A 26054-nucleotide genomic window follows, 5' to 3' on the forward strand; every position below is an offset into this window, starting at 1 on the left:
CATGCCTCTGAGTTGCCATTGAGGGAGGGAGCTTAGAAAAGCAGCCTACACAAGGCTACTGCCCTCGCAGATCACTAAAGCTGGGTGAGATGAATCCTATGCTTTCTGTCCACCTAATAAAGGAACAGAGTGGCAGAAATAGCTGGTGACTTTTAAGAGCAGCTGTAATTTGTTATCCCTCCAGTGCTCTTAACCTTCTGTATGGCTTTCTAAAGGACAGTACCAGGTCATTTTTTTTCATTCAGTGGGCAAGCTCGTGGGAAGGAGCACTGGCCCTTCCTGTTCTCTTTGAAAACTGGAATATTCAGAGCTAGGCGGTGTGCTGTTAACTAAATAGCGACAGTACTCACTCAAGAGCCATCAGGTATGGAAATAAAATTATGAAGAGTTGCTGTTCAGAGGTGGGCTGCTTACATACGGAATTATTTTTCTGTTGCAGGGTTCCCAGAAAGGGAGGTCTAGTGGACGTATAGTAACTCAGTACCATTATACCCAGTGGCCTGACATGGGTGTTCCAGAATACACACTGCCCGTCCTCACCTTCGTGCGGAAGGCATCGCATGCCAAGCGCCACGCTGTCGGGCCTATTGTGGTTCATTGCAGGTGTGGTTTTTACTGCCGTAAGGTTCATTCCACGTTTGTTTTGCAGAAAAAAGAATTTTTCAGTGGTGGGTTAAGCATAATTTCACATTTAGCAGTTCCTGATGTAATATGATTAATTTCTTAGCTGTTATTTCTGTCCTTGGTGAGGCCAACTAATCAACTGTCTGTGCCACTTCTGTAAATCTCTGTAAACAGATGCTGCTGCTCTGCACTGTGTTCTCTTTTTTTGCAAAAATGCTTTTCTTTTTACTTTTTTGCACATTTCTATACTATCTTGATTGCTTTGAGCTTACCAGATACATACACTAGAGCAATTGTTTCATTTCTGGAAATACATCGTTAGGATGGTTTTGGCTCGTGCTTTCTTTGGTGCAGGGATACTCTGTAATCCTGAGAGGAGTTCTGTCCACAAAAGAAGACTGACTCTATTCCTGGCTGAACTACAACTCTGCTGTTTTTAACATTGCTCTGTGCTCTAGCAGTCGTTTGCAATGGAGGAGCATTCTGGGGAACGGTTTGAGGTCTGCATGTGCAGCAGTGTGTAGGCAGGTGTTCTGTCAGTGCTCACTAAAACTGGGCAGCTCAGGGAAAATCGGTTAAAAAGGGCTTGTAGGGCCTGGAATGACTTCACAATGCCCATGAAGGACCGGGTTATTGTAAAATATATAAGCAGGTTCTGGTTTTCCACTGTAGTACCTCACCTTTGATGGAACATTTGGAAAGAGAACCTCCTCATGAATTCTGTCCTTCTGGAGCTGACTCTGAGGAAGCCAACAGGTAAAGTCACCTCACAAATGTTGCAAATGAAGATATTTTATTTCTGGGATGATCTAATCTGACTGAAATCTGTTTTTAGCTTGGAAAATGAAAATTCCGTATTTTGGTTGTTCTGCTGCTATCTTCATCCTGCCTGCTTTTGGGAAGTTCAAAATAAGAGTTTCCCCAAAATGCCAAGTCTGAGATCTATGCCAGCGGGCTGAGAGATCGGCAATACATTATAAGTCAATTAAATTGAGTCTTTAAAAGTGAACAGTGGTAGGTTGTGTGGCTTCAGTCAGACCTCTCCACTGGGTCATAGGTGTAACTCATCTCTGTCTGTAGGCAGTTGTATTCAGCTTTTAGCTCACCGGTCCCCATGCACTATGGAATTTCAAAAGAGTCATCTCATGTTCGAAATGTAACTTTTATTTATCTTTACAGGCTACATGGAGGACACAGATGACAAACTTCCTGAAACTTTTTTTAGCTATTTTTGTTTTGGTACTTTTCATGTTTTGCCTTTCATAAAAACTGCAGGTGGTGTCTGGTAATCTTTATACTTTTTTGTGTCTAATAGTGTGTTAATAACCTGCAACTTTCAATTTTTTATCATGTTTATTTAGACAGTTTATTACAGCAATCTGAGCTCACACTATCAATGCTTTGCGCCACCTCTGTGGAAGAAATGAGATGACTGAATTAGCATGTACGGACTGAGCTTGGATCTGCCCATAAGATCATGCAGATCCAGCAGTGTTTACTGTCAAGTTACGTGCCAATACACATAACATTTCCTTGTAACCTAGAGGGGAATTACAACTGATTAATTCCCATATATGATTAGATAACAGAAAATGACCTTTTGACCTTATACTCCTACCCAGATATTTTGTGAAAGAAAGAGTTGGGTTTTAAGCTTATGATATAGCTGGTTTTATGCTAAATGAGCCAGAGTTCATAACAGGAGTGAGTTTATTAACCCTTTCTTCTGCATCTTCCCTATTTAAAAAGAGTTTCAACCATTGCTTGCTGTCTTAGCTGTATCGGAAGACCACTAAGCTGTTTCTTTTACAGATGTACCTTCAGCAGCTCTGCCACTTCTGGGTTTTTCTTCAGTCCGGTATCTTTGAAATCTCCTGTATCTGTAATGGGTGGCATAATGCAACTTTCTTTTTGAAGTGATGTGTGTTACAACATAAAAGAACTTGAGCACATTAACTGTGCCCAAATGCTGTCATATGCCACCCTTTCTAGGTATACTTGACAAAGTATCCTAAGGAATATCAGAAGCCTGAAAACTGCAGACCTGCAGGAGACCCCTTAGTTCCATTTCAATTGATACTTTAAAAATCATTTGAGAAAATAATCTTTAGATCTATTCTTGCACAAATAAAAAGATGAGTGGAAAAGATTTTTCTTCATTACCAGCCTTGAAGCTTTAGCAAAGTATATCATATAATAAAACAATCTGTAGAGGAAAATCTTCCCTACACACCAGTTTGTTGAAAAAGCTATGTATAAGAAACGTTCTTTTCATTATTGTTTTTACTTCAGGCTCAAGACTATTTTTTTGTTTTGTAGTGCTGGTGTTGGAAGGACAGGCACATACATAGTGTTAGACAGCATGCTGCAGCAAATTCAGCATGAAGGGACAGTCAACATATTTGGATTCTTAAAACATATACGTACCCAAAGGAACTACTTGGTGCAGACTGAGGTAAGAATAAAATATATATAGTGAGAGACGGCTACAGACTATTTCTGTTTGCAGGAGGAGGGATGATACAGTCCTCTTTTTGGTGCCATCAGACAAACTGGCCACTGGTCAGCAGACTGGACTTTCCCTTTTGCTTCCCTTGTTTTTATAGAGACATCCTTCTAGGCTTGCTTAGAGCAGTGCACCTGGAAATTATCTGTCTGTGGACTCTTGTCTGTTTATTAGGGAGAACTCAGAAGAGATAAAGTCTGTATGAATAATGCTTCCTGCAGTAGCACTTCCATGGCAGGGTATACATTTTTGTCTCAGGTTTTTTTCAGGAAGGACCATTGTCAGGTGTTAAGATCTTCACTGAACCTGATCAAACAGTTGATATTAGGCAACAAAAAGTATGAAAAAAAGCTGTTTCAGACAGAAGATTATCTACAGCTGCTTTAAACTGAAGATTATATACATAGAATAGTGAAAGACCAGAATAAAACAGTAAGGACAACAGCAGGGCATTTGAAAGTCTATTTCAGGTTTCAGGAACAGGTAGTTAGATTCCTCAGTGGCTTTCAGTAGGAAAAAAAGGTAATCAACAACAGCATGGTCACTTGTTCCAAAGGATGTGAGAGAGAAAATAGAGGATAGTAGTAGGAACTGGGAGTGATCACTTTTTTGCAAGAAAGACAGGGAGAGTCACGTAACAAGCTGACTTGAAAATTTGACTCAAGGCTATGCTTTCATTTTTAGCAGTGTTCTGTGAGCGTGAGATACCACAGGTGGTGGGGATTTGGTCTTATATCATACATACATTGCATGTGAAGTTCAATTATGCTTGTAAATGTGTGCTGTCACTGTGGAGGGACAGCCTTCACTATAGAGGAACCCTTTTGAGAAAATGCCTACAGCAGCACACTGTGAAGAAATACTGACCGCGCCAGAAGTGGCAGCTTAGCCAGAGGTGTCCAGGGGAGTGTGTAAATAATTAGAGCTCAGATGTCTGGTTTTATTTTACTAGGAGCAATACATCTTCATCCACGATGCATTGGTTGAAGCAATACTCAGTAAAGAAACAGAAGTCCTTGAGACTCACATTCATGCCTATGTTAATGCTCTCTTGATACCTGGACCAACAGGAAAGACCAGACTGGAGAAACAATTCAAGGTGAGCTCTCCAAGGTAGTAACTCTAAAAGCTTTAATCTTGCAAGCTTGAATGACTTAAAAGTAGGTAACTCAACACAACTTTCATTAACTTCCTCTATCTAAAACTCAAATTCTGAGCCTAAATTCAAAGCAAAAATGCATGCATTCAGTTGGGACAAAATAATTATTTGCTTAATCTTAAACAAGGAATAAAAAAAAAAAAATAACAAGAGCATGAGAAATAGGCCAGTAAGTAGATTGTGGAAAATCAAACTACATGCTTTTGCATGAAGGTCCTGAAGGTGAAACAACAGCGTCCAAAGATGTCATTCTGGCAAAAATGTCATGAGCTATATTGATCAATCAATATATTCCCCTCAGTGTACAGCACTGGCTAGAGGACAGACTTGACCTCAGCAGATGAGAAGTAAAGACTTTGGTGCTTGTGGATATGGAGATCAGTGTGTACATGCATGGGACTTTCAGTCACCCAGAGAAAAAGCAGACCCAGATGGCTAACAGAACCAAATTTATGAGAGAAACAGCTCATTGACTTATGGGGAGAATGGGAAGTCTAGCTCGCTCACTGGGTCACTTATAGTGGAAACACAGAAAATCCTACCTTGTCAAATGAATTGGAATCCAGAGAAGTAAATCACACAACTGTTTTCCAAATTATGTGGCAAAACAGAGTTTTCTCTCCCTAATTTAACATGAAATTAATATTAGAAGCTTTCTCTCTAAGGATTTTAATTCAAAGGAGGACTGTATCAGATAATGTGTATTCTTTCTCCAATTAGCTATTGGGTCCTAAGTAAAAAACTTAAGCAGATAAGTCTGTAGATACTGTCAGTACATAGCGAGGCTATGGTCACATAGGCACAGTAACTAGTATTTCTTCAAGATAATTAACAATTCAAAGCAACAGAATGGGAACAACATACCAAAGGAATTCAGAGTTTGCTGTTGTCCTGGCTTGAATGATCTGGCAGTGTCGCACTGGTTTTTCCTGGGGAGACGTAGGGACTCTTTATCTCAGCTATGATGTGCTTGGAGAAATAAGCATCCAATCTTTCCTGCACAGGTGAAAGAGTAAAACATAATCTTTACAAACAGAATGTGTAAATATATAAAAACACAGAGCATGCAGTGCAAATTGTGGAGCCATGTAGAGCTCCAATTTCAAGAGCTTAAATATTATCAGAAGGGGACATCTCTCATTCAATTTCATTTTCCTTTGCTAGCTAAAATTATTAGAATAATAACAAAAATTTGGAGTCTTGTCTCACTGAAGAACATTTTTAGATGAAAAAAGATTTTCTGTCTAATTCATTTTGATGGAACTTCCCTGGTTTGCTATCTGTTTTTCCAGAGCAAGTGGGTTATAAAAGCTACACATGCCTAGCCCAAAACATCAGAGAAAAATCTTCTGAATTCTTTTGAACATTCTGATTAATCGGGTTGATTTTTCTAGCAATCAAAAAAACCCCTAAAAACTAGGAAAAACCTGCTTTGCAAACTTATTTTATGCTTAAGCAGTATATATACAGCATTGTAGTGTATATATAGATAAACTCGTTCCTTCTCATACTCTTGTCTATTTGAATTGTATTAATTGAAACAAGTAAGTCAATGAGACACACATCCCCCCTCAGATCGGTCTTATTTTCCTCTCACAGGTTTGGAGAGAAAATCAGAAAGCTCCTAACTGTGCTATCTAGAGATGCCTCCCATCAGGAGCTATACTGTCTGTATAACAGTGCAGATTTTTCTGCACAGACATTTACTATTTTCCAAAACTATTTAAAGCTGCACAGACAGCTGTGCAGGCAAAATGGAAGTGACACCAGGGTGGCAACAAGCACTGGGGGTCTGGGTATAGAACAACATAAAGTGGCATTTCCTTCAAAGACCTGCTTATCAATCTAGGGCTGAGGAATCATTTGAACTGATAAAACAGTGAAGAAAGATTCTGATGACTTGCTAAGTAGTTTAGCTAGATAACTAGATACCTACAGTTAAGAGAGAAAGCTAACCTGCAATACTTGCACCTTTGTTTAATGCAGCTAAGAAGGAAAGGCTTTTGTGCAGTTACCTGATCTTTTTTAACTTCGTTGTTTCAGTTACTGAGCCAGTCTAACACACAGCAGTGTGATTATTCAACTGCACTCAAACAGTGTAACAGAGAAAAGAACCGAACTTCATCCATCATTCCTGGTAAGCTTGTTCAAATCGGCTTCTCTGGGTGGGAAAATGTTTTTGAACTGTGTGTGTCAAACCATTAATCTTTCCTCAGCAAGAATTGAGCACATCTGCATTGGTGTGGAGCAATGTTCTGTAAAGTACTTTTAGTGAAGAAATGGCTTAAGTACTACACATAGGAAAAGAAAACAGATGGCCAAACAGCACTTTTTCCTGACTGATGGAGCTTAATGTTGTCATTGCTATGAGACATGTGAGATAATTGCTGTAATGTATGAGTCATTGCAACATACGTACTAGTTCATTACTTCTTTTTACAGTGGAAAGATCTAGAGTGGGTATCTCATCGCTGTCTGGTGAAGGGACAGACTACATCAACGCTTCCTATATTATGGTAAGTCAGTTAACTGTATTGATGAAAAACAATCTCCCATTGTATAGCTGTTTCGGAGCTGCCGTGTGTCTGAAGGCGGGTGGCACAGTCCTGATTTTGAAAGCTCCTTTCTTCCATTATTCACTCTGCCTGAAAGTTACTTCCCCTGGGCAGTATTATTACTATTATTAGGTTTTGAAGTTTGGTTAAGTGGATTGCATTTTAACAATCTGTAGAATCAGAAATCCCATCAGGGTTTTAAAAACTGTAATGCTAAACGCCACCTATGGAAGGATCTTTTGAGATGAACTAAAAGTGTTAGCTAAGAAGTTAGTTTTTAATGGCTGTAGTGTGGTTTGCCTTCCTATCTGCTCATCTGACAGAGCTTTTGCAACTGGCATAGCCCAAGGCATCACAGCTCATCAGCTTTCTGTTATCTTTTTCTTCCCTGGGTTTTCTTCAACTCTTCTGTACTTCATTAGCTGAGAGGGAGGAGTAAATGTTTCATAGACATTCAGGAAAGAGATGGGAAAGCTCCCTGCAGTGCTGTGTATGCATGATCTTTCATCAGGTGCATTAGTGCAAAGGAACTGTCTTTTGTGGTAAGAAGTTGATCTGGGACATCTGTACAAGAGACTGGGATTTTTGCAGATCTTTCAAGTATTCTTTTATTTGTTTCAGGTTGCCAGCTCCTCGGGAATTCTGGCTAATGCAGAACAATGTGCATGTGTGTAGGAGTTCATGTATTTTCATTCTGAGTTGGCTGTTCAAGTTTCCACTGATTTATCTTTTTTTTTTTAATCAAATTTTTTGAAGTTTCAAAAAATATTTCAGTGTAATTGAATTTATTCTTTTAATCTGGAAAATACTGCAATAGAAGTTCTATATTGTTCTATATTTGCAGGAAGACAAAGGAAGCACAGGTCTGCAATTTATTTTCTAGGCTTCTGGCTCTAGAAGCTTCCTTTAAATGTTAGTAGTTGGGTATCAATTCTGAGTCTGTTGATTATTTTTTTTTTGCAGGGTTATTATCAAAGTAATGAATTTATTATTACCCAGCATCCCTTACTACACACTATCAAGGATTTCTGGAGAATGATATGGGACCATAATGCTCAGCTAATAGTCATGCTTCCTGACAGCCAGAATATGGTAAGTTTTGTGGCTGATTGTTACAGGTCTATCTATGAATTTTCTTAGTATTAGCATTTTGAAATATGCAGGACATGAGACAATATCTTGGATGTTGCAAAAAACGATTAAAAATTAATAATACTGTACTTAAGTGTAAAATCCTCAGGTCATGTAGTGGAAATCTGAAGACCCTTTTCTGGGCAGATTGCAATTGGCATGAGAAAGTATTGGGTCATTCCTGTACAGTTACAAAAGAAGACAGACAGCAAAAGTAACTGTTAGGGAAGGTCGGCTTTCGCTCCAGGACTTTTACTTTAGTTGTGATATGGCTTCTTCCACACTTAGTAGGTCAGGGGAGAAATATGAGGTAGTTTCTCGTGCAACAGCAGCTGGCGGGACCTGGGCAAGGGCCAGAGCATGACGGGCAAGCCCCCCCACACGACAGAAGGCGACCTAGGGAGCGCGAGCCACCAGGAGCAGTGCCACCAGGGCGGGCAAACAGGGCCTGGCATGGCAGCCAGGGCCCAGCGCAGCAGTTTGCACAGCAGGGTGCGCAGGAAGGGCGCTGGAGCCTGTGGTGTCCACCTGGCAGAAAGCCCTGGACCCTCTCAGCTCTGCACCCACCACGGCTGACGCAGCTGCCCAGGCAGAGCGCCGGTGGGACACGCAGCCACCCCGGCGCCGGGCTGCCAGCCATGCCCTGCTCCTACAGCCGTGCCGGGCGGCAGCAGTGGGCACACCTGTGGGAGGGGAGCCCAGGGAGAGGAGCACCTCCACTTAGCCACAGAGCTCTGGGAGGAGATGTGTAGGTTGCGGAGTTATCAGGGAGTGTAAGGGAGAGACAGGCTACTGGAATCACACCCCGCCTTCCCTGGGACAGGCCCAACAGGCAGGGATGATGCGTGACGGGGGGTTTCCTACCCTCTCTCCACCTGCCTGAACACAGTGACTTAAGGGCTAAGGGACAATGTCGACACGTTCCTGCCAGGTGCTGCAGGTGCACTGGGTAAAAAGCTGGCTGGATGGCCAAGCCCAAAAAGTGGTGGTGAATGGAGTTGCATCCAGTTGATGGCCGGTCATAAGTGGTGTTCTCCAGAGCTCGGTACTGGGGACACTTCTGTTTAATATCTTTGTCAGTGATCTGGACAAGGGGATCAAGTGCACCCTCACTAAGTTTACAGATGACACCAGGTTGGTGGGGGAAGTGTTGATCTGCTGCAGGGCAGGAAAGCTCTGCAGGGGGATCTGGGCAGGCTGGACCGATGGGCCAAGGCCAATTGTATAAGATTCAACAAGGAGAAGTGCCAGATCCTGCACTTGGGTCACAACAACCCCATGCAACGTGACAGGCCTGGGTAAAAGGACCTGGGGATGCTGGTTGACAGCTGGCTGAACATGAGCCAGCAGTGTGCCCAGGTGGCCAAGAAGGCCAACAGCATCCGGGCTTGTGTCAGAGATAGTGTGGCCAGCAGGACAGGGGAAGTGATCCATTGTACTCAGCACTGGTGAGGTTGCACCTCGAATACGGTGTTCCGTTTTGGGCCCCCCGCTACAAGAGGGAGCAGAGGGGCTGCAGCGTGTCCAGAGACGGGCAACGGGGCTGGGGAAGGGTCTGGAGCACAAGTCTCATGAGGAGCGGCTGAGGGAACTGGGGGTGTTTAGCCTGGAGAAAAGGAGGGACCTTATCATTCTCTACAACTACCTGAAAGGAGGTTGTAGCCGGGTAGGTGTCTGTCTCTTCTCCCAAGTAGCAAGTGACAGAATGAGAGGAAATGGCCTCAAGTTGCGCCAGGGGAGGTTTAACTGGATAGTAGGAAAACATTCTTACTGAAAGGGTGTTGGAGCACTGGAACAGGCTGCCCAGGGAGGTGGTGGAATCACCATCCCTGGAAGTGTTTTAGTGATGGACATGGCAGTGCTGGGTTAACAGTTGGACTCGATGACCTTAAAGGTCTTTTCCAACCTAAACAATTCTGTGATTCTGTGATTTTCTTGCTTATACAAACAAATGTTTACCAGGGATTTAACTGACTCCTAAACAGCAAAGGAGGCTAGCATGTTCATCCTGCATGTGTAATTTAATAACAAATGAATATGTTTTTCAGTTATTAGAAGCGCAGGAATATCTGAGAACTTTTAGGCTGGTACTTAGAGAAATTCTGAGGTGTGAGAGCGCATCATTTTTGGTAATGAGTTTGGAAGAAAACCATGCAAATGCTTTAGGGAGTTTTGCATGATTGGTAAAACATGTACAACCAAGACAGTATTTGTTTTTTTCTTGTCATCAAATGTTTTGTGAATGTTACACTAACTATAAAACAGATTTTTTAAGTTAGCCGTTTTAATAAGGGAGGTTTTTTTGCCCGGAGATGCTGGTTCATTATGAATCCAGTAAGAAAGGCATGCAGACTCTCTAAAGTACTTGCTTTATTAGAGCTAACACCATAAAGGAGAGGGTAGTCCAGATGATCTTACATCCCATTAGATAGATGCTGGGAACCTCGAGTTGTGCAGCACTGAATGGTTCTCTGATCAAGGTACATCACACCGTGCAGCTCCTGTCCATGGAAGGGTTACCCACATTTTGATCATTCAAACCATCACAGGATTTTCTTAAAACAACTCTGTTCATCATTTCTGCTGTCAAACAGAAAGGATGTTCTCATGAGGACATCTTCCTGTACTTTTAGAGAATCCCAAGCCACGTGTACAGAATGGGAGCTGCCTGCAGCTCCTATCTTACTATCTGCCCGCTGAGTTTATCCTGTGGCCACAGGCTGTGGGCAGCCCAACACACCCCGAAGGCCAGGCTGGACAGGTGGCACAGTGCAGCACGGCACGTGTTGACTGTTATGTGGGTTGGTATCTCCACAGGGTAGAGTGGTCTTCTGCTCAGTATCACCACAGAAGTGTCTGAAAATCATCACTTGTGATGTCTGTAACCCTCCTGAAATCTTGATTTGTTGGTTTCGATCTAGCTGGCTGCATTAATTACATACATAACACATTGTTTATTATGTTATATTAACTTTTATTTTAAGAGCTCAGCATTACTTACTTTTATGGCTTCTTTTTTTTTTCCTGGAGGCTGAAGATGAATTTGTATACTGGCCAAACAAAGATGAGCCTATAAATTGTGAGAGTTTCAAAGTGACTATGATTGCTGAAGAGCAGAAGTGTCTGTCCAATGAGGAGAAGCTCATAATCCAAGACTTTATTTTAGAAGCTACACAGGTAACGCTATCATAAACATGTAACTCAGGGACTTGATTTGCTAAAGGTAATGCCTACATTTTGTTACATTTTCTATGGTCTATGAGTGATAAAATTCCCTGCCCTTGAAACACCCAGGGAGGGAGTAACCTCTGTAGGTAACATGGTGACATGGGGAATAGGGTAGTCCAGCCTCCACTGCAGTAGGATGCTGTGTCTGGAGACTGGAGCTGGACTGGAACAGAGTTAAGGATAAGAATAAGGACAGTCAATCTTTTACCAAATTGATTTATGTTGTTTTCACTCCTTTAGGATGACTATGTACTTGAAGTGAGGCATTTTCAGTGTCCAAAATGGCCAAATCCTGATAGTCCTATTAGTAAAACTTTTGAACTGATCAGCATCATCAAAGAGGAAACTTCCAACCGTGATGGACCTATGATTGTACATGATGAGTAAGAACTGCAGCTTTCAGTTTGTTCTGATGTTTCTCTGTAGAACCATCCTTTCATCTCATTTAGGGTGAAAGTCACTGAAACAAGGCACAAAGTATGCACCTAACAGTAGTGTTGCGGCTTCTGTTTTAGCCGCTTCAGCAGGAGAAACACTTTTATTTTATCACATTTCAGTGTTCTCTTTTCAATTCTTTCATTTTGATACTCTGCACGATTGTCGAGTAGGGCACTGGAGAGGAAATCAATCAAGGCTTCATTGTTTATTATTGAAAGAAGTAAGACTATTTAGATGAGGCAGCTTATCCTTCTCCAGCCGTTTAATAATGGGCCAAAATATTGACACGTTGTATTACAGAAGTACCTGAGGCCTTCATTTGGTTTGTAGAGGATTGTAGGGGCTGGCTTTTAAAGTTGTAGTGAGGTACTGTGAAGGTTGTGTAAGGCACTGCTGGGCAGGCCTGCTTCAGAAAGTGTAAAGATCACATGACAGAAATTCATATTATCAGTTTGTCCTGCATTTTCTATTTTCTCCAGCTGTAGAAACTTGATCCAGTTTCTAGACACTTTTTTTTTTTTGTCTTTTGTGTTCTGTTTGGTTTTTGTTTGTTTTGGTTTTTTTACTTTACAAAGGCATGGAGGGGTGACAGCAGGCACTTTCTGTGCATTAACAACTTTGATGCATCAACTGGAAAATGAGAATTCAGTCGATGTTTACCAGGTAGCGAAGATGATAAATTTGATGAGGCCTGGAGTCTTTACAGACATTGTAAGTAATAAGCAAAATGCATGCTTTTTTTTTTCCCCTATGTATGAAATTATTAGCATGCTTAGATCTTAGGGCAACATTACTGAACGACTGGCATCTTAATTTCTGCAGGAGTTAATCAAAACTGTCTTCCAGAGGTGCTGTAGTGGACCTGCTGCTTATTCCAAAACAAAAGTATTTCCCATGAAAACCTGTTATGGGGTTATCAAGTTGTCATATTCAAAATGTGTGGAGCTGCCACCATCATCATAAAATCTGTGCTGTCATATAAATGAAGGTTTTAGTTCAGCAGGAGTAAATTTGTAGTCCAAGTAGACCGTGAAGTAGTTACCCTAGTTTTCCATTTCATTTTTCTTTGATCTTTCATGATCCATTGGATGGTCACTTGACACCATTGTCACTGTGCTTACTGAAAGAAAAATACATTAAAAATGTAACAAATGAGAACTACTTCTTAAATCAGTGTCCTACAAATGAAAAGGTATCACAAATTAAAAACTACGAACCTGCTCCTTTGGTCATACCACCAGAAATATGACTGCTGCAGAACTATGATGAGTGTAATAAGGAGACCACCTTAAGAGTGAAACATGAGGGTTGGCGTTATCACATTTTTGACAGCAAAACCAGGACATGACACAGGATTGACAGATGTGTCCACCCCTTGCCCTGCCCAGCTAGCCCAGACTGAGGAGTCTGGTGGACAATGGAGTGAAAATGGGAACTCTTCCCACCTCAGCAGGACTATCAGGACCTTCACTCCTCTTGTCCCAGGAGCCTCCAGCAAATACCTGAACCCTTTATCTCACATTTCCGGTTTCCCATCCTCCTACTGCAGATTTCCAAATCTGTTGCTCTTTCTACCCCGTGTCTCTTAGTCCAGCCTAATAGTCCAGAGCCCAAACCCCACTGTGTTAAGTCTTACTGCACTTCACTCCTTCCATCACAGAAATTATTTATCTTCATATATCCAGCTTAGAACCCCACATATTCCTCTGCCCTTTCAGAGCATCCGCTGTTACCCAATGCAGTGCAGCCTTCACTGTGCCGGCTCTCCCCGCACAGAGCATCCCGCTGTCCCCTCCTTTCCAGCCCACGCCGCAGTCTAGCTGGCTTCTGGCACTCCCCACTGAGACCCTCCACTCCCTCTAGGCAGCGGCCTCCTCGCTGAACCTTCCCACAAGGTCTTGTCTCTTCTTCCTACCTCCTCTCCCTGGCAGGATCTTCAAAAACAGTACCTGCAAGTACTAAAAAAGAAAAACCAAAAAACACAAACACAAAAAAACCTGCTTGGATAGAATTCAGAGGACAAAAAAGGAAAACGCATTCAAGGGGGAAAAAGCCAACAAACAGTAGCCCAACCCCCTTCAGTCAGTGGGAGCTTTGCTGACTTTAACTGACTTTAACAAGGATCGGATTCAGCACGCAATATTTCTTTTAATAGTTTTCTCCTCTACCTATACTGTGTTCCTTTATGTTGTGCTTTATATTGTGTACAGGGGGAGCCATTAGTCAGAAAATTAATAAAGCTGCTGAGTAACACAATAAATTATGGAGCACAGTACATTAACAGACTGACCCATGAGCTGTTAATTAATTTTGAATAACGGTGTTACAGGATAATCTAGTGGTGTTATTTCTGACAACACGCTGACTGTGGGCTCTCTTCTTCTGCAGGAGCAGTACCAGTTTCTGTACAAAGCTATTCTCAGCCTCGTCAGCACAAGGCAGGAAGAAAACCCTTCAGCATCTATGGACAGTAATGGCTCAGCTTTACCCGATGGAAATGCAGCTGAAAGTTTAGAATCTTTGGTTTAATTAACACATCAAATTACACACACACATACCTACACCACACCAGTCACACCTGGAGTTTACCATTATTCTTTTCAGTTTTATGCTTTGTGGGGGAAAGAATCTGTCCAGTGAATACATATATATAATCAGATCCCAACCACTGCTCAAACAAACAGTCATTTCTGTTACCTGTTACTTTACTGTGGAACTTTCATCATTAACAATGTGTGCCTTTTCTTGAAAAATTTCTTGTAATATGTTGTTACGTCTGGACTAACTTGATTGACTTTTACAGTGTTTCTAAGAATTGAATTGTGGTATGTTTTTTCAGTATTAGTTTCTGATTTATCTGGCTTTACTTTTAACTTAAAATTATCATATTTATAGACGATAGGGAATTCTCAATTACAAACATGTCATGGGTTTAGTATTTGGTTTATTTGCTGTATTTATAACAATTTACATTTGCTAGAAATATAACTTTTAATATAGTAGAATGTAAATAAAATACTGTTCTCCATAACATTCAACATTTTAAGACTTCAATTAGACATTTAGAATCGTAATCTGATACTTACTGTAAATACTGCTACTTCTGTAGTGATCCATGGACCAAATTTATATTTATAATTGTAGATTTTTATATTTTACTACAGAGTCAGTTTTCTAGTTCTGTGTAATTGCCTTGTTAAAATGATGTAGTCCAGTATGTTTTTATTTTAACAAAGTCTTCTGATATATAATTGTGCATCTTAAGCAATTAACCTTCATATAGCTGCATGTGATTTTAACTTTTTGTGGGAAATAGAAATCATTTGTTTTGAAATGAGAAGTTTTTATGAGAATAACACCTGTACTTGGCATTGTTAAATTGTTTTTACCTATGACATTGCAAAAATAAATATAAACATTCCAGTCTGTGCTTAGCAGTCTTCCATGTCCAGTAAACAGTCGTCACTGTCCTGTGGAGAGCTTTTACTCACAAGGATACGGATTCAAGGCTGACCTGCAGACAGCCGCTCTTCCTGTGGAATCTACAAGTTCAGAAGACAGTTTTGGAAAACTTTTTTGTTATTTAATCTCTGCTCCATTTCCACCTGTACCGTAGTGTCCCTGGTATCTCTGGTTTTAGCCTCTCCTTGCTTATCTCCCAGTCTGGTCGCCCACAGGCTAACGGGCTCGCCCAGGCCTCCAAATTGCCTTAATTGCCCCCTCACAAGACTTCTCCGTGCTGGCTTTGCTTCATTCCACTGCTGAGCTCTTTGCTGCTTCCTTTGGCAAAGCAAAAGCCAAACTCTGAGATGCCATGAGTCAAGTACTCTCTGCAAGAACAAAAGCACCTTGGCCGCTGTAGAGGAATGAAGCTGGGTTAGTTATCGTTGATAACATACAGCTGTGGGCTGGCTTCAGGGGTGGGGGTTGGCTGATGTAGGCAAGGTGCAGCTGTGGCTGGTTCTGTTAAGGGGCTGGGCAGCCGGTGAAGAGAGAGCAGCCGAGGAAGAGAGAGGAGGAAGAAGCAGAGAGTGAGCGTGCCCTGGGTGAGGAGAGGCTAAGAGAAGGCGGCAGAGGGACTGCCATGAAGAGTGTCATGGTATGTGATGGTAAAAGACCTTGTTGCAGCTGGCTAGCTTGGAGAGTGCTGCGACAGGCCACTGTTATTTTTCTGTAACCTTCTGAACTGATTGTGTTGAAGGCTACCACACTGAGGAGGGTGGAGGACCTTGGAGCAGAATAGATCTTGGTTTAAAACTAACACAGGCTGTGAGAATTAACTATTTTCTCACTTTGGTACATTCAGTTGCTATGTAGAAATCTTGAGAGCAGAGATACTGTTCTGGACTAGAATGCCACAGAAACTAATGGACACGATCTTAAATGAAGACTAAGGGTAGGAGAAGATGGACCTGATGTGGGCTTGGAGATTTTAGTCAACTGCTTCATAAGGCAAGGATGTGTGAGGGATCTTGGTGTGTCGAGCAGATAGATCTAAACCCCTTCAGCAGTGTGGGCTTGAGAATAGGTGGAGCTGAAACAAAGCCAAAATAAATCTAGGTTTAGAGGAATCTAAAAAGTAGAAACTTCAAAAAAATCCTCATACTGTTGATACATGAAATGGGTGTGAATGTGCTAGACCAAGAGACAGAATGGTACGGAAAGACAGAATAGCTAGAAGTAAAGCAGATTTTTTCCTGCTGTTGTCCTCTTTTAAAAAATGTTCACGTAGGCAACGTAATCAAAACAATGCAACGTATGGTTTGTTTTGTAAAACTGTGTTAACATGTTTATGCGCTTGAATTTCCTTTTGCACTTGAACACTTGTTACAACCGCAGCTTCGCAGTCCCTGAGGTTACGGAGTGGCTGGACCCACGGGGCTCGGGGCCCTGGGGTTTTCCCTTCCCTGCCCACCAGTGCCGAATGCAGGATCATTCTTCTGTCTCAGCCCAACTCCCCTTTGCGGGTCCAGCCAGGGACCACAGGGAGATGACACACACACAGATTCATCACACAGAGAACGGGATTTAAGAAGGCGGCAGGACAGAGGGCAGCGCTCAGGCACAGGGCGCGGAAGGGCAAGGGTGCTGCCCAGCAGCCGGCTTACCGGCAGGCAGCCCCTTCTACCCCTCTTCTCTCCATTTTCCCTATCCACCTTGGTCCCTACATTTCTCCACCCTGGTCTTCCCATCTCTTTGCAGGTAAAACATCCTAATTACCTTTCCTTCAGTGGCCTCAGTTTTGTTGCAGCCATACCCAAATACGAAACCTCTGGTGCTGACACTTGGATCATCTCAGCCATGCGCGGCATTAACAGTTACCTGGGCATTTCTGGCCTTGCAAGCTTTTCCTTCCAAAAGGTCTCCACCATTCTGGCCTCCCCTCGCAAAACTCCCCGTGAACAGACTGTGAAAGGCAGCCAGGCGTCATGGCACTCTTTGTAGCATCTCTCGGCTGCTCACTCTCGCTTTCTGCAGCAGCTTCCCCTCTTGTCCGTCCCTAGCAGTTCCTCAGGACCTGAAAGCAGGCAGCTCAGCCTCGGGCCAGGGGTGCCAGCCATGTGCCTGCAGCTACTAGCACTTTCCTCTTTAGTTCGAAGCCATAACTAGTTGATTGAATAATTCAGAAATGAGGGAAGCTACTTCTTGGAGCCAAGACATCTTTATTCAGGTTTTCCACCTCCCCCCATGGTCTTTGTCATACCTGCGTATTTGCAAACTCTCAAATCTGGGAAGAACAGGACTGAGATACAACATCTGAGTCCGAGCCAATGTCCGATGCATCCCTAGCAAAGTTAAATGCCTTTGAAGAATAGGATCTAGATGATATTTTTTTCATATTATATTTGTGTTGTTTTGGGGGTGATGAGTTACGAAGCTACAGGTGAACTCATTGTCCCAAATGATGCACGTTTTTGTAACGCTGTTGAATTACACATACACATTCTTCACAGCTTTGATGCACAAAGTTGGTGTATACAAAGGTGTGTAAGAGTTGCTCTTTCAGGAAAGGATTATGTGGGGTTTTTTGGAGGGTTTCTTATTACTTCCTCTAAAGAACTCAAGTTGACCAACAACCTCCATTTGCACATCTAGGCTAACGAGGACAGCATATAATTCCTCCCTTCTCATTCCAAAAATACAGAAACGTATTTCCTTTCTTAATATGTATGAGAGAGGTAAATTGTCATCTTATGGCCATTTGCAAACCATATTCCATAATCTTCACAGCATATACTTCGGCACTTCGCCACGTTAACACACAAGAGAAACTATAATGCTCATGCTATTTCTCCAGCCTGAAACTATAATGCTCATGCTATTTCTCCAGCCTGAAACTATAATGCTCATGCTATTTCTCCAGCCTTTTCTTTAGGGAAACTGGCTTCTAGCCTCACACAACTTCAAGCCTTTTATTTTGATATCTTCTGTTAGTGTATTTACAGTATCATATAGTTCTATATACAAAGTCTTTTTCAGGCCAATTAATTCTACTATGTTTTTCAAGTCTCTATGGACCAAAGGTGGAAAAGGAATCTCCCGTTCTAAAATCCCATCTTGATATAACTGCTCCTTTCAACCTAAATGTTTTGCAGACATTTCAAAATGATAATCCAAAGAATCGGCTGTCATTCAAGGTTTCTTCTAGAGATGTTTGTAATCACATTCATCATCTTAGCATGCTGACAAGTTGTTTAAAACATAAGTGCTTAGGATAATCTCTTTACTCACACATATTGGTTCTGATCTAGAAAAAAATAAGAATCATAAAAAAAAAATCTTCTGTAATCTTCAGCCGTGATGGATTACAGATTTTAATAAATGCGTGTCAGTTCCTTTCTCAGACAAAGGCCATATTCTAATTAATTTTTTCTTGTAATCCAAGCTACAGACTCAAAAGACATATAGCCTGCCCTTTCAAACTGGGTCAAGTGTGGAAAAGATGTCCTGTATCTCCTGCAAGAAGTAGGGTATTAATAAACAATGTCAGTTTAAGATATTTATTTTTTTTTTACAAAGCTGTAAGTCATGCGTGCCAAGGAAAACTTGATTAGTGAGCTTCCTGAGAAATCACAGGCGAGTAGACTTAAAAAGAAAAGTAATTTACCAACATCACCAACTTTTCAGTGATTGTGGTGTTGAGATTTAATACCTATGGAAAAGCTTTACGGAAGTCAGTAATGATGCATAGATGTCGAACTCGTAGTTGTCAGTACAACAGTGTATTAGCTAAAGACCTTAGTATGGACTTTGAAAATCAGTTGACTAAACTGGTTGGCAACGTTTCATCACAGTGCTTTGCCTGGCACAGTTCGTTGTGATGTCCTAGGGTAACGCGTAATTTCAGATGGCTTGACATTTCCGGTGGTAAATGCTTACTTCAGCGTGGGTTTAGCGAAGTTAAACTCGTTTCTCTCCCTAATTGTTCTGAAGCATAAGCAAAGCAGGGCTGGGGAGGAGGAGAGCAATACTGGCTTGTTGAGGCTAAAAACAGAGACCCAAGTACCACGGCAAGCCTGAGGCATCCTAGGTTACAGTCTTGGCTTTCTCTGCTTCCCTGCAGCAAGGCCAAGGTCCAGCCACCTGTTGCTGTTCCACAGGTTTGTGCCTTGGTGGGTTAGGGACTTCCACAGGGATAAGTGGGAAGCGAAGTCTGTCTCGGGGCATTTAGGCACATTACCTCAGGTTCCCCTGTTTCCAAATTGCATTCTCTCCTTTCAAAGCCAAAAAAAAGCGGGGGGGGGGGGGGGGGGGGGGAAACCCTTCTGGCTTATTATGGAATTAATGATCTTGTTTCAGGGCAGTCACAACCTGTGCACTATAATTTAGTCAGTGTATTTGATTGAGATGGTGTGATGTGCCTTGATAAATTCTCTGGACATTCAAAACTGAATTTCTCCCCCCCACACCCCCTTCCCATCTTGTTAGCTTTCCAGCTTAATCACAACCACTGTACCCCATATTCTTTTGCCCTGAACTATTGTACTATGAGTTTACACCCTTTGTCTGGCAGCCACACTTTTGTGCTCCAGTCCCTGAGAGGGATGCAATTCTTGTCTATAGGAATATCCAGGGCTCAAACAGCATGAAACACTGAGGCAAGAAAGGCAGTCTTTGAGTGTAACAGGACTCAAGCAGCTCCATCTCGGGGAAAAAAAAATGGGGTATTAGCTGTCATGGAGAGCAGACACTAGAATAAATTTCAAAATGAAAAAATGAGAGAGAGAGACAGTGACAAACAATCTGTTCCTTGCAGCCTGATACGAACACACAGCTAAAGAGCCTTTCAACCCAGGCAGTGACAGCAGAAACCAAACCACATATTCAGCCGAGCAAGGCCCTCAAGCTGAGACAGGCAGTGAGACACAAGCTTTCATGGGCATGGGGAGACATTATCCATCTATTGTTCTGTAGCTTTCCACTTAAGCAGTCACCCTTGTGCCCAAGCACAAAACGTGCTAAAAAAATTGTAGCTGGAGATGGTGTCTAGATACAGACAGATACAGACATAGATACCTATGTAAATATATAGATGGGTGTTAGATGTAGATGCTTAAACAATCCTTGCAGTCTTCTCTTGTGAGTCTGGCAAGAAGCATGGAGAGGTGTTTCATGTACGTAGGTGTAGACACCCTTTCAATGTAACAATCTATGTAAAAAAACACATCCCATTCATATACAACTCATTAGACTGTAAAGATGACATGACAACAAAACAGGATTTCAGATATATTTTTCAAGCAATCTTGTGCATAAGATACAATTATCTTTCCAATAATATGCAAAGAGAAGTCTAATCTTCATACAAAAAGCTGAGAAATAACATCATTTAAGTCTACACTTAGAAAACAAAAAGCAGCATTGCACTGGGAAACAGATTCCGATACAAAATGTTTCAAAAATAGTAGCAGTGTTTCTTGAAAACACTCTGTGGTGCTTTCTTTTAGTGCTCTAAAGAGATCACATACTTGTAAAAAATACCGGTTTTCTTTGCATACTGCATTTCCTAGCAGAAAAGCAAGCAAGGTGCCCGCATATATATATATATACAGTCACAACTCCATGGTTGTGGAGGAAGGAACTGAGAATTCTCAAGTGAAATCCTGGTCTCACCAAGCACTGGACTGGAAGGGACCAGCAGATACAAGTCTAATTTTAATCCTTAGTTGTAGGCCTTTGATCTACCAGGGGAAGGAGAAGGTATCGGAGAGCAAAACGGTCACTGCAGGCTCCATCCTTAACCCAGCTGCACGTACCAGCCACGCACAGACCAACGGCTTGTACGGTCAGCAGGAGGCAAAGCAACTTAGCGGAGCCAGGATTTCATCTGATACTCAGAACACACATGGCACTGTAACAGAATCCAAATTTGACAGTACAAAAGAATTCAGTGGTTCAGTATAAAAAGCCCTCCTCTGACAATAATACTCTGCCCTTCATTCTTCCTTCTCCCTTTGGCTCCTTTCACCCTCCTCTTTGTTGCAGTTGCTACTTCGTTACATCTACACAAAGAAAATCCAAGTCCTGAGTAGCAAGACTTGAAGATCAAAACTTCAGCTATTGTTACGGCTGCTGTTCCTACCAGGCAGAACAACACTGGGAATTCCAGCCCCTCAGAACTGCATCAATAGCACTGTGCTTCTCGGGAGGTAAGAGGCTGTGCGTGTATCAGCAAAGTGCGCTTGTGAGCAAAGTTGAAAGCAGACAGCTTCCAGCATCAGTATTCAGCTTTAAAAAAGGGGAGCTCCAGGCCGCTGCGCAGGTACCACTGCGAATGGCACCTGCCCAAAGCATTACACCTCCCAGACCTAACTGGGAAGTCTAAGCCATGCTTGCATTGCAAGGTGGTGCAGAGATCCCTGAGCAAAAGCCACAGAAGCAGCCCTGAGCTGGAAGGAGGCAACTGCTGTTTTGTCAGAGGGAAGCTGCGCTCAGGCTGAAGTTCAGTCCTGGGCTGATGTGGCTAAACTGCCACTAGAGCGGGGCAGGCGTGTCTGTGCAGCGCAGCACTCGGCATCCAATGAGCTGGGACGCTGGCAGGCTCTCATCAGTCTAAAGTGGCCCTGTACTGAGCAGGATGGATAGGCTCCCAAATGAATGCTTCAAAAGCACGCTAGCAAAAGGACAGAAGCTAACTCAAAAGGTAGTGATTTAAACCTCTAAGCCTACTGCATTTCAAAGCTGCTTATGCTACACAGTCTATTCCCTTTTGTAACAGTACTTAACCTGGATGAGGCACACAGTGTAAGTGGAAAGAGTAAACATGGCATCTGGAGCAGCTTCTAAGCACATTAACTGTGTCGTATTTCAGAATGCCCTTCCCAGCCGCAGAGCTGAATGCTAGCGTGCTCTCTTGGTAGCACAAGGCAACAGGTAACAGCAGGCATTTCAACACACCGCAGCCAGCTTCCACCGTCACAGGAAAGGGTCTGGGGGGACGCCTGCTTTAAATTCCTCCCACCTCCAATTAATCGAAGTTTACATTCATATGAGATTTAAAAAATATTAAGATCTAGTTTTCAAATATTTAGCAACTGAACATTTTCAAGATTTAACAGGATCTCATTTGCTAGTAGTGCAGAATTTCTAAACTATTTCTTGCATATTGTTATTGTGAAAACATTCACAAATACTGTTAAAGGGAAAGGGGCAACAAGACTTAAAATTTAAGTATCCCTTTCATCTCTGTTATTCTGATAAATTATTCTTACCACACAAACAATCAAACTTAATCAATAGAATTCATTAACCAGACTTTTCCACCACAAAAGAATCCACCAATAGATTTTTCTTTCAGCTTAAATTTGTCTCAGTAATAACCCTATACACTTAGAAAATAAACTCTATTAACCAAAAAAAAAAAAAAACCACCCCAAGATATTTTAGGAAAGATACAAAGGAAAGATCTGATCGATGCTGAAACATGTACATGAAAGCATAACAGATTTCAGAGGAAAATACCACAATTCATGCATATGGGTATCTACAATCTACAGTTTCTACACGAAAGTCGGGCAACTGGTTTTATGGAAGGCACCGTTTGTGTGTGAAACGGCAGGTGCTGCCTTTAACTGATCCAAACCGAGATTCTTAAAGGTGGAGGAGAAAACTAAACAAGGCCAAAACCCGAGTCAATCCACTGCTTCCAGTTACTGTTTGATAACACTGTGCGTACTGTACACAATGCCTTCTGCCCGGACACGTTCAAGTATTGGTCTATAAACGTTCTTCGTCAATGGTATAACCATGCCTTTGGTGTCTATTTCACCTGAAATAAAGGGGGGGGGGGGGGAGGGAACAAAAAGTGTTAAGTGCTCTGCTGGGTTTACTCGACAAGGCTTTGGTTGCAGGGGGGCTTCTGTGAGGAGAGGCTGGGGCTGCCCCGTGTCGGACATGGCTGGTTCCAGCCTGCTGTAACCACAAGGCACGGCCGAGCCCCTCGCCGTGGATGGGGTGCCACAGGGGACATGTATTTAAGAAAGGGCAAAATGCTGCACAGCCATGAGGAGTGAGGAAAAAAGTGTGAGAAACAGTCCTGAGACATCAGTGGCAGAAAAGGAAATTGAGAAGGTGCTCCAGGCACCGGAGCAGAGATTCCCCTGCAGCCTGCGGTGAAGATCACACTGGAGGAGGGGAAAAGCATGAGAAGGAAGGAGCAGCAGAGAGGAGCTGTTATGGACTGACCACTACCCCCATCTCCCATAGCCCTGCACCGCTCTGGGCAGAGCAAAGAGGCTGAGGAATCAGGAATGGAGACGTGAATTTGAACTCAGGAAAACGAAGGGGTGTAGGGAGGAAGGGGTGTGGGTTTTTTAGTTAGTTAGTTTGTTTTTTGGCACCATCCAAACCTATTTTCATTTGCACTGAATTAAATTAATTTTTCCCCACATTGAGCCTGTTTTGCCTGTGACAGTAACTGGTAAGTGATCTCCCTGTCTTTTATCTCAATGCATGAGCTTTTTCATCTTGTTTTCTCCCTGTCCTGCTGAGGAGAAGGAGTAAGGAAGCAGCTGGGTGGGCATCTGGCAGCCAGCCAAGGTCAACCCAACACAAATGCAAATATCAATTTTCAGTTATATATGTTTCTAACTTTGTAATTTTTACATATATATATATATGCAGATTTATCAATCTGGCATTGTGTTCTCACACAGCATCAGGATTGTACCAAAGAATAAGGGAAAAAAAGTTTTGAAGACATAGTAGCATACACAACTTGAATTTAATTCATAGAGCTGTGAAACTTCGGTTAGGAAAAAAAGCTTCTAAACTTCAAAAGTTTGGGTGGTTGTTTTTTTAAATAACAACAAAAAACCCCAACACAGTTTCTGCTTATTTCAGTTAGCCAGGAGAAGAACGAAGTTCTAAAGATTAAAAGCAAGCAAGGAGAAATCACACTATTTCCTTAAACATGGTGATTATTAATAGGCAAAGCCTGCCTGCTAATAGATGCACAACATGATCAGGTAACGTGCCCCAAGCCCCACATTTCATTGATCCAGAAAGCAGCGGTGGAAGGAACTAGTTTGTTCAGCACAGGTCTATGTTAGCCTGCTTCACTGTGGCAGAATCAATTTTAATTTACCATGCTAAAGGTCTCCTCTACACAAGTGAAACATTTAAGATTAAATGACTAAAAATCTCTATAGATTAAGTAATAAATTAAGAGTTGTCACTGAAACAGCCAAACATGCAGATTAAAAATTCCTGTAAAGAAGACAGGAAAAGTTTGATACCTTTCCAAAAAAAAAAAAAAAAAGTACATTTCAGAAACACTATACATCTTTCTACAGGCAGGAAGATACAGAAGGTTGAAATACTGTTACTGAAGTCTGAACAACCACTTACCATCTAGAACCATCTTAGCAGCAATAGCTGTGGGATACCCTACTGTTTTAGCCATCGCGGAGTATCCTTTGTTGTCACCATAGACAACCAGATCGATAAATTTGTCTTCCAAATGACCAGAAGGATGTCTGAGACCTATTTCATTTCTCATAACAATCATGTCTCTCTCTCCAGCGCCTAAGAGAAAACCACAGAAACTAATTTGTTACGTTTATTTCAGTCATATCAAGATAAGGGTCCTGATGAGCAAGGTACTATGCACATAGAGCATGTATATCAGGGAACTGATTTAAAATAGGGACTATAAAGGAGGACAGAATATTAAGATGAAAATAAAAATGTAACAGGGAAATAAAAAGATAAACTGGGGGAATAGAGAACATCACATGACATTAAAAAACCTAACATGAAGGTTTGTTAATGAAAGCGAACACACTATCCAATTAAGGCTGGTAAGAGACATGGACTTGCTGCACTGAAAGCCATGAAAAGGAAGAGTTTCTCACATACCAAAGGGCAGCTTCTTCTCCATGTGCTTTGCAAGAGCCCCCACAATAGAATCTGCTGCTGGAACTGGTTCATCTCCCAATAAACCTAGCCTGACAGAAGAAATGAGACAGACTTATATCACTGTCTATCAACAGCATAACCACAGTTTTGTAATTTCCAGCTCGTACAGCATATCAGTTTAACAATCTCAACATGGACCAAAATGGCTAGAATTGCAAACCTTTTTCTTTAAAAAAACAAACAAACCCTTTTAAAAAAACAATCACTGGTACGTTTTACCATTCCACTGCCTCCAGCTGACGTTTGTCCTTTTCCAGTTTGCTAAATACAGCTTCCTTAAGAACATGGTACTCAGCAGATGGCTTAATTCCAATTAGTTTGCACATGAGCTCTTTCTGTATTAAAAGAAAAGAAAAAAGTTCCTGAAGGCCTGACATCTGTCCCCGCTCCTTTTCAGACAGTTTAGAGAACCGACTGCTCCACTAAGCTCAGTTAATATCCAGGACTTCAAGAAGACAGATCATGTGTACAGGGAAAATGAGGTATTTTGACATTTTTAATCACAACGAGTGAGAATAGGAGTCATTTTTCCTAAAACAATTTGTACCCTACTACTCAGCTGCTTCCCCATACTTTCTAGTCTTATTCCTTCCTCTGACAATGAAGAAAGAACATAGAAATCTATATACACAAGGAACACTGGGAGGATGTTAGGGTGAAAGAGAAGCCACCTGGAGACAGCCACAGAGCCAGGAACTTTCAGCTGGTCTAGAGATGGAGAACGTTCCTTTCAAAAGGAAGGAAACAGATCTATGAGATGAACAAGGCTCTGGCAATCCCAGGAATATTACCAAAAAGCTTTTTCATATTTTTTTTCCTTTTTTGAGCATATCTGAAGGCCATTTTGTGCTATATAGATGCTAATTACTGCTTTCTTCATTCACAGCAAGACAGATAATAAATAAATGGAGCTATGAAAAAGAAATGAAGCAAGCAAGAACTGCAAAGTCTGTTTAGAAGCTCAGTATAGTCTCTCTCCTCTGCTTCCCAGGCA

The 26054-nt window shown here is 41.9% G+C and overlaps 2 protein-coding genes across 8 annotated transcripts in view; one reads left to right on the forward strand and one right to left on the reverse strand.

Annotated features, from left to right (window-relative positions):
• Window positions 1-15067, forward strand: part of PTPRZ1 (protein tyrosine phosphatase receptor type Z1) — a 144804-nt gene extending 129737 nt beyond the window's left edge. For 4 of the 5 annotated variants that reach the window (XM_055712535.1, XM_055712536.1, XM_055712537.1 and 1 more), the window contains 10 exons: window positions 440-603; window positions 2944-3079; window positions 4083-4229; window positions 6333-6426; window positions 6732-6805; window positions 7808-7936; window positions 11006-11152; window positions 11444-11586; window positions 12217-12352; window positions 14030-15067. In XM_055712535.1, coding sequence (XP_055568510.1) covers window positions 440-603; window positions 2944-3079; window positions 4083-4229; window positions 6333-6426; window positions 6732-6805; window positions 7808-7936; window positions 11006-11152; window positions 11444-11586; window positions 12217-12352; window positions 14030-14170 — 1311 coding nt within the window. In that variant the 3' untranslated portion in view covers window positions 14171-15067. Of the gene's footprint in view, window positions 1-439; window positions 604-1296; window positions 1381-2943; window positions 3080-4082; window positions 4230-6332; window positions 6427-6731; window positions 6806-7807; window positions 7937-11005; window positions 11153-11443; window positions 11587-12216; window positions 12353-14029 lie in introns of all 5 variants that reach the window. The other variant, XM_055712534.1, reaches the window with a different exon arrangement.
• A 5291-nt stretch (window positions 15068-20358) lies between these two features.
• AASS (aminoadipate-semialdehyde synthase) overlaps window positions 20359-26054 on the reverse strand; it is a 31460-nt gene continuing 25764 nt past the window's right edge. For all 3 annotated transcript variants that reach the window (XM_055711047.1, XM_005441776.4, XM_027809022.2), the window contains 4 exons: window positions 25280-25395; window positions 25001-25089; window positions 24491-24667; window positions 20359-22910 (listed from right to left, as the gene is read on the reverse strand). In XM_055711047.1, the coding sequence (XP_055567022.1) occupies window positions 22792-22910; window positions 24491-24667; window positions 25001-25089; window positions 25280-25395 (501 nt within the window). In that variant the 3' untranslated portion in view covers window positions 20359-22791. The remainder of the gene's footprint in view (window positions 22911-24490; window positions 24668-25000; window positions 25090-25279; window positions 25396-26054) is intronic.

Source organism: Falco cherrug, chromosome 5, assembly GCF_023634085.1.
Source record: "Falco cherrug isolate bFalChe1 chromosome 5, bFalChe1.pri, whole genome shotgun sequence".
Classification (NCBI taxonomy): Eukaryota; Metazoa; Chordata; class Aves; order Falconiformes; family Falconidae; genus Falco; species Falco cherrug.